The following is an 18,765-nucleotide window of genomic DNA, read 5'->3' on the forward strand; positions in this document are numbered from 1 at the left end:
TCAGACTGGATTCTTGACAATGAGTTCACTGTACTCAAATGGCCTCCACACAGTCATCAGATCTCAAACCCATGCTGCAGCAACTGTGTGATGATTTCATGTCATTATGGACTAAAATCTCTGAGGAATATTTCCAGTACCTTGTTGAATCTAAGCCACAAAGGATTAATGCAGTTCCGAAGACAAAAGGAGGTAAAACCTCCTAGTGTTCCTAGTGTGTTGGTCATCCATATAACCAATAAACAAAAACACAGAAAATATTTTTTTAATCAAACAAATGTGAATTTTATTTTATATTAAACCCTCTTTTCAAAAACGGTAATATGTACAACTTTATACACAACTGCCTGTACACAATGTAAGCCCCTAATCAAATGGCTATTATTCACTGCCATTTGTGTATTGGGTATCAAAAATATTGTGTATTAAAAATACACACAACTGCACATGAGAAACATAACAAAACACCTGACATACAAAATGACATATAATTGATAACTTACATATTTGTGGCAGAAAGTTCAAATACTACTCTTGACAACCTTGTATTCCAAATACCAAGAGAATGGAATTATGTAAAAATGCATGTAAAACAGGCACAATGAACTGCAATTGTTAATCAGGATGTAAAGTCATAAATAAATAAAACAAATTTGAACATTTTCAAAGTGCATTTGACATTCGAACATTTTGTCTCCATGCAAAAAACCCCCACAAAAGGCTGAACACTTTAGCTGCTGGCTTTAAGTAAAACTGGTCTCAGAAGGGGAAATCTCCTGTATGACTTGATTTAAAATTTCATCTATGACTTCACAGTCATAGTTCACTTGGTCGAGGTCCAGTGCAGGAACAAAAGTCACCAACAAACGGGCAACGTTGCTTCTCAGCTCCCTCAGCCTAAGAACACAAGAGAGATTTACATATGTGTGAATTAGATTGTGACTTCTTTAAGCACAGAATCTCTCAAATAACTCAAAAGGGGTCTTACTTGGCTGGTGTCCCAGTGTTCTGTCCTTCAGCAGGTCTTTCAGTGCTTTCTCCATCATTTTTGATGCCATTCACAAGGACTGCAGCTGTGCTAGCGCTGCATGTCTGTGTTGCACTGGTGTTTTTATCTCCATTTGCTTTGCTCCATTGCTCTTTCTGTTTTCTGAGCTCTTCGACTTCCTTCTCCAGCTGCTTGTAGCTCGCTTTCTCCTGCTCCAGGCTTTCCAACTTTGAATATCCAAATGAGTTTGTGAGTTTAGAAGAACAAAAGAAAGAAAAAAGCCAATCAGTTTAAGCCTGAATGATGAAATAATGGACATCCCTGCAGAAAAGAGTAGTTATAGTGACCTAGGCTACTTTTTACTAGCCGAATGGTTGACCACTTTCACCAGTATAATTTTCATTACCTGAAAGATCATGCAACCAAAACTTAAATGTTTCAAAAAGATGTTAAAAATAAAAGGTCTATACCAAATCGCATACTTATGAACTATTCTAACCATTTTTGTGGTATAAATAGTGGACAAAGTGCATTCCCTCCGAAAATACTTAAGTAATAAGTGCACTTTAAATACCCGGATGATGCACTTATTCAACCATTAAAATGAATTGTGTAATATTGGACACTTCACGCACTCAACAGCTGCTGCTTTGCTCATGTAGCAGAAGGGGTGGAGCTTTCAGGCGCTGATGTTGGACTACTTTATTTATTTTGGATTGTTAAAGGAAAATTCTCCTACGAGAGTGATTATACCGCCTCCCTATGGTGAATGCGGTTATACTCATAGCAGGTATTATTTGGTAGTTTGGTCATTTATTTCACTAATTTGGCAACCTTCGAATGTCATCTGGGAAACGGATTTAATTGCTGCTTATTAAAAAAAACATTAGCGTTCCATTTGGGATGACACTACATTCATATACTATGCTGTTGAGTGTGTAAGTGCACAGGTACAGTGCATGGTGTATAGTGTGCCATTTGGGACGCAGCTAAAGTTTTTCTATGAAAGTGGCTGGTGCATTTGGAGAGGAGAGTGTGTCCTACAAATGGCTTTTCAAGGCCACTCAACTCCAGGAAGCACTATCAGGATTGCACAATGTTTTTCTAAAACTACAAAGTGTTTATAAGGAAGTGTCTGATGCATATGAAAAAGGAAAGAGTGTTGTTTTGGCAACTAAACTCTCATTTTAATTAAAATCTTCTGATTTAATTTAGACTTTTATTCACATTTAAACATTAATCAATGCACATACATAGCAAATCTGAGCTCAGCCTTCTCAAGTTTTGAGACAAAAATAAGTCTTTTTCTTGTGTATACAGTTGAGCTTTCATCGACTGTATTTGAGTCCTTTTTTACTGTCAGAGAGACAGTGGGTGCATCCCAAAAAGCACTATTATGCACTACACCATTTTGTAATATAAATAGTGGAAGTAGTGCATTCACATAAAAAATTCTGAAAAGATTAAGTGCACTTTAAATACCCAGATGATGCACTGATTCAATTGATTAAAAGAAGTATGTAATGTTGAACACAAGCACTAAATGATTGCTGGCTGCTTTGCTTATGTAGCAGAAGGGGAGGGGCTATCTGGAGGGGCTATCTGGTTGGTTTACTATCACTGCATCCCAATTCTCATACCATCCGTCCTAAATAGTATTTGAAAAAAAAATTAGCATGTCCCAAATTATTTGAATTTACTATTTCCAGTAAAATTTTAAGTGAAGAACCGCCCATACTCTAACCGCTGATATCGTGAATTCGATTAGAACTACAAACACGGGTGAAAAGTGTAAATAAACTACAAACATGATGGCGAGACCAACCGTCAAGTTGTTTGAATGACTGTTAATCACTATCTGGCCAACTGGTAAATATTTAAATCACATTTTCTGTGTTATATTTCATCTGCAGCAACAAAACTGACTTATACAAAGACATGTTTGAACATTAACGTCTGAATGCAGAATTATCCAAAGACCTGAGAAAGTTTCTCTGCATAAAAGACTTGCGAATAGCAGATTATCCTGCTGCTGCTTCTTCAATAAGGTAGGAAATTAAATATGACAGAAATGTGGAAAAGCAAAATTCTCCAACAGGGACAATGATGCCAATTCCTGGCAGAGAGAAATCAAAAATTGACAAAAATGTAATACCTTGTAAAATAGCATTTTAATACCTTTTAAGGGCCTCAAATATCTCTAAATTGATTGATCAACTTTTAATACTTTTTAAGACCCCATAGACATCCTATGTGTATTAGCACATCGGTGTCATTTGGGATGCAACAAGTGATAATATTCTGCTGTTATTACTAGATTTCAGTGAATGCAAACATTTAGGAAAGAAATCTCACATATATCAATGTATCTGACGTAGGGCTGCACAATATATTGTTTCAGCAGCGATATCGCAATGTGTGCATTTGCAATAGTCACATCAAAGCATCTGCAATGTGGAGTTTGAATGTCATTGTTGATCAGCAATGAAGAATGCAGTCTTTACATTTTACATTACATTTGATTATTCAATAATAGGGGCAGGACAAAATAGTGATATGCATTAGGTGGCGCTTCTCGTAATGGAAGATCGAACATATGTCAATGTTACAATGTTGAAATATATGTGCAGTTAATAAAAAATACTGTACATCTTAAAACTTTATGATGCATTTTTACACTTCATTTACAAAAATCGTGATATATTGTGGATGGTCTTGTGATATATCGCTGTTATCGTGATCTATCATTTTTGGGGCAAAATATGATAATATCGTATCGTATTACTTCAGCTGAATATCTGACTACTTATTTCACATTTCTCCAAGCTCTATCTTATTTATTTATTCTTGCAATATCTTTGATTCACTCCTCTACAAGATTATTACAATCAAAGTTAATGATTTTATTCCAAATAGAGCTATTCAAATCTTCTGCTAAAATTGTATTCATATCGCAATATAAACCGCAGCAAAATAAAATATCGGCATGTTAGATTTTTCCAGTATCGTGCAGCCCTAATTTGATGTATGAAACAGCATTTCTTGGACAAAACAGACCCCACTTCTTTCTACATTATAAGTTCTATCTACATTGAAGTCATAAAGTTTGGAACAAACTGAGTAAACTAGTAAATGATGAACAAAAATAAACTGCAGGCAAATCATCGCTAACAAAATAAATACTCTGTAAATACATGCTGGTAAATTGTAGAATTTAGGCAGCAAAAAAAACCTTACTTTACACTTTAGCTCTTGGCATTCAGCGTTGCGTGTGTCCAGCTCACTCAGAAGAAAGTCCACCTGAAGAGCCATTTCATCATCTGCATCTACAAATGCATTTGCTGTTGATGAGTGTCCCTCACTCTCAGCTTTCAATCGCTCACGACACACCTCGTCCTGCGCCTCTTTCTCAGCTTTGCCTTTAAGCAAGGCCTCCTCTTTCCTTTTCAACTCATCTCTCTCTTCTGTAAGCTTTTGGATGCTCTGATTGGCCTGTAAATAAAGCGTCTTATAGTCCTCTGACGGATCTGTCTGGATGCACTGATGGCTGTGGTCTTTCTTTATGCTCAGTTTCAAGAGTTGAATTTCTTTCTCCAGAACTTTCTCTTTGAACTTATCTCTTTCCTGAGCTGTGGCCTCCAGGATTTCTAGCAGGTTATCCTGTTGTTTCTGGGCTTCACTGGTTGGCAAAAGATCTATTTCTATGTTAGGAAAAAGCGAAGTGCTAGGCGATTGCCTACTTCCCTGGTTTAGAACATCTGACTTTGTCTGTTGTTCCAAACTGAGTGAGTTTTCCTTAGGTATACCATCTAGATTTGTTCTGGAAACTTCTGAACTACTGCATGTGTTTACTTCCATAGACTCTTTGATTATTCCACCTTCCACTTCACCAGGGCTTTGTTTTATTGCTCTTGGATCATTTTTGTTCTCCTCCTTGATCTCAGTTTCTTTCTTTTGCATCTGCTGGTCTTCCTCTTTCTTTATACTCAAGCACTCTGTTTGGGTCGTTGTGTTGGTTTGTCCTTCTGAAGTCGATGGCCCCTTTGTGGTGTCTTCAGTTTCAGTGTCCACCAAAGCTTGATCGCTGCACTCCATGAATAACTCTATTGCATTGTCACTGTTGTTTTCTTCTGTCTTCACCTTTGAGAGGTCAAAGGTGGATGGTTTTGGTCTCGGTGTGCTGTGGACCTCATCAATAACAATGTCATCATCCTCACTGCTGTCATCACTGATATTGACATTGTTGTTTGCATTCCCTGGTGAAGTTCTGACATCTAATGCAGCTGCAGATATTGATGGACTTCCTGGTGTGTTGACCGAGTAGTCATCGTGTGGTCTTGCTCTTTTTGCTGTTTGGCTCTGGGACAGACTTAAAGGTCTTTTCACCCTACAGAAGCAAGGATTTCAATTATATTTCCTGCAAAAATGATTATTAATAAAGATGTAACTTATTTAAAGAACAGAAGAAAAAAAATAATGCACCGTTTGGGAGTGGAGAGTGAACAGACATTTGAAATCACTGGCATGTTGTCTGAGGGGCTAGAGGCTGTAAAAAAGTAAAGTAACATGATAAATCACTTTGGTTTACAGTAAAATCTGTAAAAACTGTGACAAAGTAATTTTAAATACATTTGTAGATCATAAAAACCACAGGTAATGCAGCTCAAAACTCCGGTAAATATATTATATTGAATTTCTAATGGAAAAAGAGTAGTCTAAAGACAATAAGAATAGGAATGTCCTGTTTCGATCGCGCGATATCCGACTCGATCAGAATCGGACGTTACCTAACGATCAGGAATCAAATATATATGTATATACACATCTACAGTTATGAGGTGGCATGACTTCACACAGAAACAGCAACACTTGCGGCATGACATCACTTTGTTGCAGAGACACTATTGGGTAAATGCTGGCAAAGTACAACATGGAAGCAGCTTGAGGTATTATAAAGTTGACGACGACAACATTGCCATAGCAAACTGTGAGATGTGTAAACCTGGGATTGCAAGAGGGGGAAATTCAAAGGCTACAATTAACACAATAAACCTAATAGAGTACCTCAAAAACAAATCTCACAGAAGTGCTCTGTTTGCGGAATGTAAAAATAAGGTGAATTAAATAAAAAACAAGGAACATCCTGGATCTGTTTCTTCGGTCTTCTTTATTCTTTTTTATGTATTTTAGAAGTATCGGATCAGGTTTTGGTATCGGTAGATACTCAAAATCAAATGACTCGGAGGTAAAAAAAAAACCTGTTCGGGACATGCCTAATAAAGAATACAACTGGATTATAACAGTTAACTAAACCAAAAATATAGAATTCAAAATGTTTTTGTTACTTAAAATAAACTAAATGCAACTGAAAATATAACCTAAATCTATTTTATTATTGCTACTTGCAAAGGCATATTTTTTCATTTACTTTAATTGAAAAATAAAACACAAATGATTAATACAACATGGGCACATTTTGAAATTAGGTAAAAATTTATGTGATTTATCAAAACACAAAATATTTAATACTTAATTACATTTATTTCAAACTACTGATACGAACAAGTTATTCAATGACACACACACACACACACACACACACACACACACACACACACACACACACACACACACACACACACACACACACACACACACGGCTAATTATTTTATTTAATTACTAACACTATACAACGATGTTTCATTATGTTAGTTAATGTATTTATTAGCATAAACAAATTTAATTAAGATTAAATAAACCTTTCTTAAAGTATTTATTCATCTTTGTTAATGTTAAAGAAAATAAAGTTCATTGTTAGTTCATGTTATTTCACAGTGCGTTAATTAATGTTAACAATAACAGTGTTGGATATCAATAAATGTTAAGTAAATGTTGAACTTTGATTAATAAATGCTTACTAGTTCTGTTTATTCATAGTTCCAACTTGTAGTACCTAACATGAACTAATGGAACAGACTATTGCGAAGTGTTAATATAATAATAATACAATCAAATTTGATGTGAACATCCCACATTTCTGCCACAATAAAATTATATATCTATGCTATAGATATTGTTAGCACTGTTTCATATTGCTTTAAAACTAGCCCTAGATATTCGTGGTTTGCATCACAGAACTCTTGATTTCACATTACTGTTTGCCAGTCTGGACTGGAGCCTTGGATAATTTAGGTTTGGTAGAAAAACAAATATGCACAAAATGTGGCCTCACCAGTTTGTGAATTGTGAGGGCTCATCGCTTGCCAAGAGACTGTAGGTGATCTGGGTGAGGATGGGGGCTATGGAAACAAAAAGGTAAAGAGAGATTTAAATTTATTCTGATTATTGGTGAATAATATTTGCTTCACTGGGCTTGGATTGAAAAAAAACAAAAGCCTTACATTGTGGTGGAGCTGACGCACAAGGCTTGAATGCATCCTTTTCAGACTCTCATTCTGTTTGATCAGCTCTGCGTTTTTCTGCTGTTCCTGTCTTAACCTTGTTTCTTCTGCCTAATCCAGTGAAATCACCAATTAAGTTATAAAAAAGATAACAAATACAAGACAGAAACATGCAAGCCATCATATGTAATTACCTTAATTTTTTTCTGTTCCTGCTGTCTTTTGAGGTTTCTCTCACTGTCAACATTAAAAATAAAAACAAAACATTAGTGCTTATGTTCATGTCATGCATAATTACCATGATTTTAAGATTTAGGATGAACACTAGTAGCTCTTCACGTCCTCAAGGGGATCACACAATGCATGAGCCACGCCACGCAGCACCATGCATTTTAGAATTCTAAACATAGATTTCTATCAGTGTTTGCACACTGGTGCTGCAAGTCGCCGACTGTTCACAGCGCCCAGCTACGATTTAGGACATTGTTCATATTTCTGCCGTGCCACAGAGTGCAATCTGAATAGTTTCATTTTATGTAACATTCAAATGTGCGCGTCTGGTGTGCAATACTTCCAACTGTCATTTGCACGCCGTGTTGCAGCACTGAGCACCGCATCTGGTGTGCGAGTAGTTCACCCAAAATTTTAGATTTTGTTATCTTTTACTCACTCTTTACTTGACTTTCTTTTTTCTGTTGAACGCAAAAGAAAATTTTTGAAAGAAAGCTAGAAACCTGGAACCATTGACTTCCATAGTATTTGTATTTCTTACTATGGAAGTCAACTGTTACAGGTTTTCAGATTTCCTCAACATATCTTCTTTTCTGTTCAACAGAAGAAAGGAAACCCAAAAAGGTTTTAAACTACTTGAGAGTGAGTAAAAAGTGAGTAAATTTAAATTTTTGGATGAACGATCCCTTTGACATCTTCACATAATGCTGAAAATAAATCTGCTGTGGTCAGGTGGCTCAGCAGTCACATGATACAATTCAACTGTCTGAAATTTCGCAGTTTGTTGTAATTAGATGTTTAATGAGGACTCTTCTTACAAGTTGAAACGTGAGTAATAATAATGATTACAACATAACATGAACATGATATATCATATCAGTCTTTTAGAAATAAGTTACTGCTTAACTATATATTGAATAAATCAATGGGTATATTTATATTTAGGTAACAATAGTGAATAGCTGTAAAAATGATTTTACTCACTACTCTTTGTATGTTTTTAGGCAGGTTGAGGCTTCGTCTGCAGAATCTTCGGCTTCTTCGTTTTCTTCACATCGCCTGAATTAGAAATATTAAATGCTTAAACTAAGGCACACTAAGAGATTTGTGTACACACATAACATGATACTACATTAGTTTATAAAATGCAAGTTAATGTATGGTGAAATAGTACATTTGTAGTCATACCTATTACTGTATTTGTCATGATAATTTATTGTTTAATTTAAGTGTTCAAAACAGTAACAGTAAAAGTACATTTGAATGTGCCCACATTGTTTGAAAAAGGCTGATTAATATTTAGCGATAACACAAAGTGGATATTGCACACTGATGAGAAATGCTACAGAAAACATGTGATGATACTAATATTTTTATAAGCTGAATTCATAAGATCCATAAAGCACTTATTTTTGCATGATTGAGAACATAACTTCAAGAGTTCACACTTAGCTGATGACTGATAATAAAGCGTGTTTGGCATGCTGTCCTAGGAGAGAGCCCTGAGCTCAGAATATCCTCAAGCCCAGGCTCCCTCCTGTTTTAAGGGCGAGAGGGGAGTTTGAGCTCAGGTAGGTCTCCAGAACTCCCCGATTGTGAACATGTTAGGAATAGCTGAAAGATATAGCTGGCTAAGAGTTTGTATTTTGATGCCACTTTGGATTAGTCAATTTACTTATAATGTATGTTTTTGGACGGTATGTCATTCTGTGAGGCAACAGTGCTAACCATCCTATTTGAAGGAGGGGAGGAGTAGGGGTAGAAGTGGGGATTCTTTAAGACGAAGATGACTGAAGTGGAAAACTCTGTTTTTTAGAGAGAGTTGGTGTTCATCTGATTGGTGCAATATGTGAAGCTGATGTGGGACCTGCAGTGATCAATCATAAGCATGTGAACCTCAGGAAATTAATCAATAAATAAATCGCTTTTGACCAACTTAATGACTTATTTAATCATTATGTTTGTAAATAAATGATCAATTAGCTGAAATTGTTGTTACGATGTCAAAGATTTGCATAGACAAACCTTTTATAAAATATATTAATAGATAATGCAAACTGAATGAAATAATTCTGATATCCAATAGAGATTTATAAAAGCTAAATGCTGAAAAGTCAGATCAAACAAACCTGAACTGAGGGTCTGGATTCATTCGACAGAACCATTTGTCAGGGAGTTTATTCATGTCAATGCCATCTGGAAGTTTCCTCCACTTCAGACATTCATCACACTGAACCCAGTTCTGATCAGGACGCTTCCTTTAAATTAAACAACAAAACAAAGTTTACATATAGAAACTCAGTAAACAATCCGGCAAATAAACTTCTGTTGTAAGCGTAAACTAACGGTATATCCTCCATAGGCAAGTTGTTGTCAAATCCCTTCTTATGGCGGATTGCTTTCCAATACTCTTCCAGTTTCACACCCAGTGTGGTTATAGTTCTCCTGTGTTGAAAAACAATAAACAGCCCAGACTGCTATATTATAGATTCCCTGTTTCAGAAAACAAAAAAGTGCTGCTGAAAACTCAATTCAAACGTAAAAGAGATTGATGATTCAATTACCAAACAGTCCAATGTGAGAACAAAACATTAATGGTTCTGCTGTTCTTGTAATTACCTGTATTGTTTGTAACCCTCCCTGCCTCATGAAAAATCAAACGCTGAATAGCAAACGAGCTCACAAAATAAGATATTCATAATTAGTAAAAGCATTTAAATTGTAAATACTGGTTATGCAATGAATATCTACACGTATACATGAATGACAGAAAGCATATATATCCTAACTAAAAAAAACATTCCATTACAATCCCCTTATAGCGTTCCACACTCACCTGTACTCTTCAGTGTAGTCAAAGTCCTGCTTGTTGTGCGTTGGCTTGAGGAAGTTGCACTCAATCACTGCAATGACGCCCACTCCTTTCTCGTTTGCCTTTCGATCAAAAGTCAGCATTGCAAATGTGTTAGATAGTCAACTAGAACAAGAAATTAACTATAAAGCTATGTATATATATATATATATATATATATATATATATATATATATATATATATATATATATATATATATATATATATATATATATATGTATATATATGCAATAAATACACAATTAAAACATTGTTTAAAATAGTTACCCTGTTTTGGCATCCAACACGTTCATAGGCTTTGATGAGCCTGTTTTTATGGTACATCATGACTCCATAATGTTCTTTGCTCTTGGTGTTGTAGCCAAATGTGATGGGGATGCGTTCCTTTTAAGAAGAAATGAATTAAGGAAAAGAATACCTTCAGATTGTGTCAAGTTGCTCTTGGATAAAAATTCTGGGTCAAAACCAAATGTTCAGGATGCATTTAGCTGAAACTGAAAATTTATTTTATGTTGTGTAAACATTTAAAATGTGCATAAGGCTATTTTCATGTCAACATAGTTGGTAGTAGTTGGTAGTTCATTCTGCTGTGGCAACCTCTGATAAATCAGGGATTAAACAAAAGGAAAATAAATTAATCTATGTGTTTTTTGGCTCAAAGGGATGGTAACTACTGATTTTTATTTAAAATAACAAAGAGGACTGTGGTTTCAGTTAAAAATCATCTTTGAAAATCTACTGAATAAAAGAAAGTTATCTACATCTTTGATGAGTAAATTAACAGCAAATTTTCATTTTGGGTTATTTATTCAGCCCAAGCATCTTACAGCTGTTTACCTATAGTTTATCCATATTGACAGAATACAGCATCAGACAAACGCTAATTAAACAAAACTGTTTCAGACAATGATTTCACCCTTGAACATTTTTGATTGCCAAAATTTGGTTGACCTCTACTTTCTACTTTTTTTTGTACTTTCTACATTTTCTGTCATATTAACATTCTGTGAATCAAAAGTGAGCCTCTTTGTGCTTGTGTGGATACATTTAGAAAGTTGGGTTTGTATTTATCCTTGACAATGTGTGCCAGGCTTTTGGAGATCAGCTGGGTCTTCACTTTCTGTCCGCGAAGGATGATCTGCATTTTGGGCTTCAAGTACAGGATGCTACAGTACGCCTAGGAAAGATAACATTCATATAGACACATTTTACTGTTATGTGAAAACTGTAATACATAAAATAATTACAGACCCAATGAATAAACATTCCAGACTGTGCACTGTTAGATCAACTGAGTTTACTCATGATTTACTCACCCGCAAGGAGAAGTCACTCTCTGGACTTGACTGAAATGTGCGACATGGTTGCTTGTATTTTTCTTTTTCATTCTCATATACTTCAGCTGGAATCTGGATGTCATAGCGGTCTATGTCAAAGTCAAACTCAGATTTTCCTGATGATGTTCTGTAGCAGAAAAAAATTAGTTTCATATGTATTCATGTGCTTGTTAGCTAAAGAGCATGAAGGATTAGCTGAATCCAATGTTAAAAAACACTGCTCCAATCTCATCTTTTAACTATTTTTAAAGGTGTATTCACACCAAAGCCCATATTTACCAATCGTTTGTTTCAGTGCAAACCCTCTTTGACATTAAAAACTAATGTCTGTAATTATTAAGGTTAAAAATAAATGAATGAAAAGAAATAGATACATTATACAATAGAAAATTATTATGAGATTATTTAGATTAGAAGAATCATGCCAAAGACAAAGTAAGCTTTAACATTTTTTTTTCTATCTGACATGATATGATAAGTTGCAATATGAAAAGGGATACAGAGTACAGAGAGCATATAGATATAAAATAGAAAAATGTAGCATATATAAGAGATTTCTTTATGTGTGTTCATTTACTTTAATGCTAGAAGACATCATTGTATGAACATATCTATTACCAAGCAACATTATTATATATTTTGATTGGTAGATCGCATTATAAAAGAAAGCTAATGCATTTTAGAATTATTATTTATTCATCAGATCACCCATTGAAATATTAGTGCATTAATGAGAACGTGAAAAAAACAGAAAAAAATGTATTAGAAGTGACTGCAATTCTATTATTTTGTGCAGTTACTGTTATAATTGTTGAAAGTAGTAGTCTGCTTTTATGTTACATTTAGTGCCATCTTTAAAACTGAATTGTTTATTATTGTTGTAGTTATCATCCTTGGTGTAAACAGGAATTAACAGCATACTCACTTGCGGAGATTCCAGACGATGATTCTTGTTCCTGTGCACTCATTAGCATAATGTGCATTGATGGCTTTGAGCTCACAGAGCAGCTCTGCCTCTGTCCGGAACAGAGAGTACTGGAGGATATCATGGAGACTTGCTGCGTGTTGTGCCTCAGGTAGCAGTGAGAAGAATGGTTAAGGATACAGACATCAAATTAAGAACATGAACATATGCAAAGTACATCAAAACAATTTTTACAACAAATAGTGAAATTTAAAATCAAATTACAATTATTGGCTATAGTATGTAATTTTTACTTTTTCCAGGTATATTGTTTACACTATCTGACAAAAATCTTGTCACCCATCCAAGTTTTAAGAACAACAAATAATAACTTGACTTCTAGTTGATCATTTGGTATCTGAAGTAGCATAAATGAAAGACAAAGGCCTCTAGATTAAGCTTAGTTTACCAAAATAAAATATGATCATGCCTTAATTTTTAACTATTGAATTAGAACAATAAGGTCTAACTTTTCACGACAAAAGTCTGGCCACTTAACAGAAATAATGTACAGTACAGAATATAAAGTCATGGTGCAGTGGAAAAATAATTAATATTGTGTTTGACTCCCATGAGCTCGGACGACCGCATCCATAAATCTCTGCAATGACTCAAATAACTTAATAACAAAGTCATCTGGAACGGCAAGGAAAGTGTTTTTTCAGGACTTCTAGAGTTCATCAAGATTATTTGGACTAATCTTTAATAATCCATCTTACCCCAGACATGCTCAATAATCTTCACCTCTGGTGACTGGGCTGGCCAGTGCTGGAGCAACTTGACCTTCTTTGCTTTCAAGCACTTTGATGTAGAAGCTGAAGTATAAAAAGAATCTCTATTCTGCTAAAGATTTTGCTCTCTCCTGTGGTTTGTAATGTAATGGGCAGAATAAATGTCTTGATACCTCAGGCTGTTGATGATGTCATCCACTCTGCAAATCTCTCGCACACCCCCATACTGAATGTAACCCCAAACCATGATATTTCCTTGACCAAACTTGACTAATTTCTATGAGAATTTTGGGTTCATGCGAGCTCCAATCGGTTCCAATTCTGCTTTAGTTGCGATGATTGGAATGCAGTTTAACAGATGATTCATGGGAAAAATCTACCTTCTGCCACTTTTCCAAATGATCAACTAGAAGTCAAGTTGTTATTTGTTGGATCAACAAGACTTTTGTCAGGTAGTGCATATGCCTACTTTTTGGGCTCTTTTGGAAGGTAAGGATATTTGACTGTCCAACGCGTTTGAATGAGACAATGGGTACAATGACATTCTCAGCCTGTATCGCCTCAAGATATGTCTGGGACAGCAAGCCCACACACATAGACTCTTTATTTTTGGAAAACACAATGGCGTCCCTTCCCAACCTCATGGAACCAGACTTAAATCCATTGCCGTAGAGGCCCACTGGGACATGGCCATTTATAGTCTCCTTGTCACTGAAGCCAAAACTGAGAAAGAGAGATGCACAATATATTACACACATACCAATCTATATTAAAAATATGGATCAAATTCAACATTAATACATATTCATGAGCATCGAAATTGAGTTAGATGAAAACAACACAACAACCCCTGACAGTAAACTGATGCCTCATTCTGTTTCTCTAAAGATCACTACATGGTATAGCAGGGTTTAGTTTGCCTCACCTTTGAGTGTTTTCCACTGAATATTAAGCACCACCTCAGCTAATGTTTTAAAGTGAGCCGTACCATTACTAAAATATGATGTGTAAACGCTGTAGATACTGTTTGGCTGGAGGGAATTGTCACTACAAGCATTATTGGATTTTCTACACATGACAGACACCTAAATAATTGGTAAAGTCAAAAGTCAAGGATTATTTTCATCAACTGTCGCATTAACATGGCTGTATTGTGATCAGTAGATGAAGTAAATATGTTCTTTCCAGGTAAGGTGAAAAGTAAGACAGACAAGAAGAAAAAACTTGAGGCACTTAACAGTCCCACACATATTTATAGTTGGTGTGTATGAGCCTAAAATACACACACATGTGAAAAGCAAGATACAAGACCGAATTAACACTCTAATAAACATTAGAAACAAAACGAAAATGATGGATTTCTCTTTTGGACAAGCTTTCTCTGTGTCTTTCTCTGTGCATATGAGCTTACACACAAGATGAACTCAGTGTGTTTGCATAAAAGTGGCATACAATGTAAAAATCTAAGTAATGATTGTTATATCATAAATGAATGGATGTGGCAGTGGATCCAATGAGGCTGAATGGAGTTATTCAGAATATGAGCAAAGACGGTGAAACTACAATAATATGACTGTAATCCCATATTATTTTTATGCTACAAATTATAAATAAAAATGTGTAGCCTAAAACAAATGCCTTTATAACTTTTCTATCTAGTAAATGTAAGCATTCCTTTTTATTGAGCAAATAATGTCTTTTCAGTCTGGAGCTACTTGTATTTAGTTTGGGCTAGCAAAATCTGAAGAGTAGAGGGCTACGAGGGATTTAGAAATTTTGCTATCAATAAACCTCTTATTATATAGTACACAACGTGCTTCTGAATCTAATACTTTCCTTACATATTGTTATCACTTCAGGTTTCTCACAGGGCAACATGTCACTTTCATTTCACTTGGTCACTTAAGTACATTTAAGGTTGAAAAAGATACAAGATATATGTCAAAGGTATATGGGAAAATATATATTTCTCAAATATATTCGTGTCAGGAGTTTCTCCAAACATGTCACCAAAATGTTTTCAACTTGCTGGTTTTCAATATTACCCACCTGAGCATTTTGAACATCTTATCATTATCCATTCCTGATCCATTATCCATGAAAATTAGACAGTCTTCACCTCTGATTGCTGTCTTATCAATCCAAAACTGTTTAGCACTCACGTCTGGGTCATAAGCATTGTCTGATGAAAAAAAATTATAGATTTAAAATATGAACAAATGAAGCAAAACTTAAGACTTTCACTTCCTTAACTGAGCCTGACAATACTTCAAATCTAAATGTCTTTCAGCAATACATGAGATACAATACAATTAAGTGTGAAACTATGTTACAAATACATAGACATCATACAGTTGAGGGAACACACCCAATGTTGTAACAAAGAGTGCTATCAGAAGTGTCCGCTCACCTATCAGCTCTGCAATGGCACTGAAGGGCCAGGTGTGGCTGGTGGAGTTGGTGTGAAGGAACTTTGGATTAAGCTATAAAAGAGTTAAAGACACAGAAAACTTAATAGGCAGCAACCTAAAATACATTTTATGAATGCATGGATTGCTTTAGAAATCTTTATTGCAGGAATGTGCATATAGTCTGACTTACATTTGCAATATTCTTTATATTTCTGAGCTATTATAAAAATAAACAAGCAATTTATTTATCAAGAAACATTTTACTGCATATAACATTCAGGTGAGCCTTGTTTTAAAAAGCCACATAAATATACAGCACCATTACTCAGAGGACTTTTAATATTTTTATGACACACCTACCATAAGGTCAAACTTATTTTTCAAACCACATTAAACCTGGAAATGCACATCAATGCACCATTTTTCCAAAAAATAACAGAGTCTTGAAAAATACATACAGAATGCCTCTACTTAAAGAGTTTTTCATATTGTAATATGTAAGATGTGTGGTTTATTTACATTTCAAATTAGAGAAGGGTGTGACAATGCTTAAAAGAAGTTCAATATAGCAGGGGATTTTTGTTAACAAGAATTAAATTGAGGCGACACGGTGGCTCAGTGGTTAGCACTGTAGCCTCACAGCAAGAAGGTTGCTGGTTCAAGTCCAGGCTGGGTCGGCTGGCATATATGTGTAGAGTTGCATTTTCTCGCTGTGTTGGGGTGGGTTATTCCTTCGGGTGTATCGCTTTCCCCCACAGTCCAAAGACATGGGCTATAGGTGAACTGAATAAACGGAGTTGCAGCTGAAGGGCACATGTTGTGTAAAACATATGCTGGATAGGTTGGCGGTTCATTACGTTGTGGTGACCCCTAATGAATAAATGGAGTGAGCTGAAGAAAAATGTTAAAATTAAACATTTTAAATCCATTCCTACATCTACTGTAGGGCTGCTAGATATTGGAAAAATCTAACATCACAATATTTTGTTGTTCTGCGATATACTGTATATTGCAATATGAATACAATTTCACCAGATGACTTGAATAACTCTATTTGGGAAAAAAATGTATTATTTTAAACGGCATAAATTATAATAAACAACCTACAAGCATAGATAAATACAATAAAGAAAAAGATACAACTTGAAAACACAATGTTTTATAGTTTTCTAATAAGTGTAACAGTATTCCTTCACAAGACTCTGATTAAATTGTGGCTAAACCACTTGAGGATTTTAAAGTACTTCTGAACATTTTGAATCTTGAACGTTTTGACTTAACAACAGAAATCTCTTAGATTAAAAATATCAGATCTTTTGATTTGGTTTTTGAATGACATGAGGGTGAGTAAATGATGACTTTTCTTTTTAAATGACAACAATTAATGAGTATTCCAATCATTCTATAATTGTTTAGAACTCTAGATTTACAAGGAGGGCCAAGTTTGTGTGTTTAGTAGTCATTCTCATGTGTGCATTAAATATGATATTTCAGAGGAATTGAAAGAATTACACCGGACTGCTTTAACCGATCATGTTATATTCTTGTATGAATAAAATAAACTAGTACTAGTATTAATAAACTGTGCAATCAACCAGCATCATCCTCTTTGTAATATTTAATAACACATCAAGAGAAGATGAAATATGACATCACTCATTCATCTGACCTGAGTCACATTCAAATGACTGGCGTTACTCACCTTGTCCTTTCACAAAGTTATGAAAGTTTCTATGCATCATTCCGTTTATGCCCAAACGGAGCCGCTGTTTTTCATCTATATTAATTGTAAGTTACACATCAGACTGGGGGCATGTTTACACTGCGATAGACAAAGTTTAAAGACGCGCGAAAGTCGGGGTTTAAACTATTAAGAAAAAAAGCTCGACTCAGTCTCGATTAGACAAATCTCACTGACAGAGAAACAAAACTGAAAGTCAAATTTAAATTTCTGAGCATTTTGATAGGTCAACAGACACGCGTCACAGGAAAACAAATGCAGTAAAAATGACAACATATAGTTTCACACACGCTAGTAACATTAATTGTTGTACGTCAAGAGCAAACGCATAGGGAATTTAAAATGGCATGTAACCCGTCAACTTGACAATGCTAACAGTGCGGGAAATTCTCGCGAATAACTTTTCAGTATATCGTCTGTTAACATTGTGCCTACTGCTATGCGTTAATTACACGTGTCAGGTTGTAATAAGAGATGTAATAAGCCTTCGTACCGCACTGAGGAGAATCCCTCTCTCTGTTTGCGCCGCCATCCTCGAACATCCAACCCGCGACGATACAAAACTTCCAGAGGGTGTGAGTGCAACATCCGGAACGACTCGAAAACGGTTTTTTCAAAATAAGAGCTTAAAGAATGAGTTTGAGTCATGAAGATAATAATAATAATAATAATAATAATAATAATAATAATAATAATAATAATAATAAATAGCGTTAGATTAATTAATAAAAGATGTAATTAATAATTTTAATTATAACATGCACGGTGGTGCAGTCGGTAGCGCTCTCGCTTCATAGCAAGAAGGTCGCTGGTTCGAGCCTCGGCTGGGTCAGGTGGCATTTTGTGGGTTTCCTCCGGGTGCTTCAGTTTCCCCCACAGTTCAAAGAAATGCTCTATAGGTGAATTGAATAAATTAAACTGAATGTAGTGCATGCCTATGAATGAGTGTGTATGGGTGTTTCCCAGTACTGGATTACAACGGAAAGGGCAACTGCTGCGTAAAATATATGCTGGATAAGTTGGCGATTCATTCCACTGTGGGGACCCCTGATGAATAAAGGGACAGAAGCCAAAGGAAAATAAATGA

The 18,765-nt window shown here is 35.3% G+C and overlaps 1 protein-coding gene across 2 annotated transcripts; it reads right to left on the reverse strand.

Annotated features, from left to right (window-relative positions):
• Window positions 1–260: 260 nt before the first annotated feature.
• On the reverse strand, window positions 261–18,237 carry morc3a (MORC family CW-type zinc finger 3a). 2 transcript variants are annotated; one of them, XM_068223384.1, is made up of 20 exons: window positions 18,172–18,237; window positions 15,937–16,009; window positions 15,576–15,708; window positions 14,026–14,249; window positions 12,757–12,913; window positions 11,811–11,958; window positions 11,540–11,671; window positions 10,762–10,878; window positions 10,458–10,555; window positions 10,241–10,261; window positions 9,968–10,066; window positions 9,751–9,879; window positions 8,606–8,680; window positions 7,585–7,627; window positions 7,391–7,501; window positions 7,222–7,288; window positions 5,471–5,534; window positions 4,226–5,375; window positions 989–1,215; window positions 261–897 (listed from the first exon to the last, which is right to left on the reverse strand). In XM_068223384.1, exons 1-20 carry the CDS (start codon window positions 18,208–18,210, stop codon window positions 744–746), a joined length of 3,261 nt encoding a protein of 1,086 aa, XP_068079485.1. In that variant the 5' UTR covers window positions 18,211–18,237; the 3' UTR covers window positions 261–743.
• Between the last annotated feature and the right edge of the window lie 528 nt (window positions 18,238–18,765).

The sequence above is a fragment of the Danio rerio genome, chromosome 9 (assembly GCF_049306965.1).
Source record: "Danio rerio strain Tuebingen ecotype United States chromosome 9, GRCz12tu, whole genome shotgun sequence".
Lineage (NCBI taxonomy): Eukaryota > Metazoa > Chordata > Actinopteri > Cypriniformes > Danionidae > Danio > Danio rerio.

Bases quoted from the DNA above. Each gene is read 5' to 3' on its own strand.
- morc3a (XM_068223384.1), bottom strand. From the start codon at position 18,210: ATGGCGGCGCAAACAGAGAGAGGGATTCTCCTCAGTGCG. The intron at 11,672-11,810 runs GTGAGTAAATCA...TATCTTTCCTAG, and splicing joins AGAGTGACTTCTCCTTGCGG to GCGTACTGTAGCATCCTGTA. The intron at 5,376-5,470 runs GTGCATTATTTT...TTGCTTCTGTAG, and splicing joins TCACTCTCCACTCCCAAACG to GGTGAAAAGACCTTTAAGTC.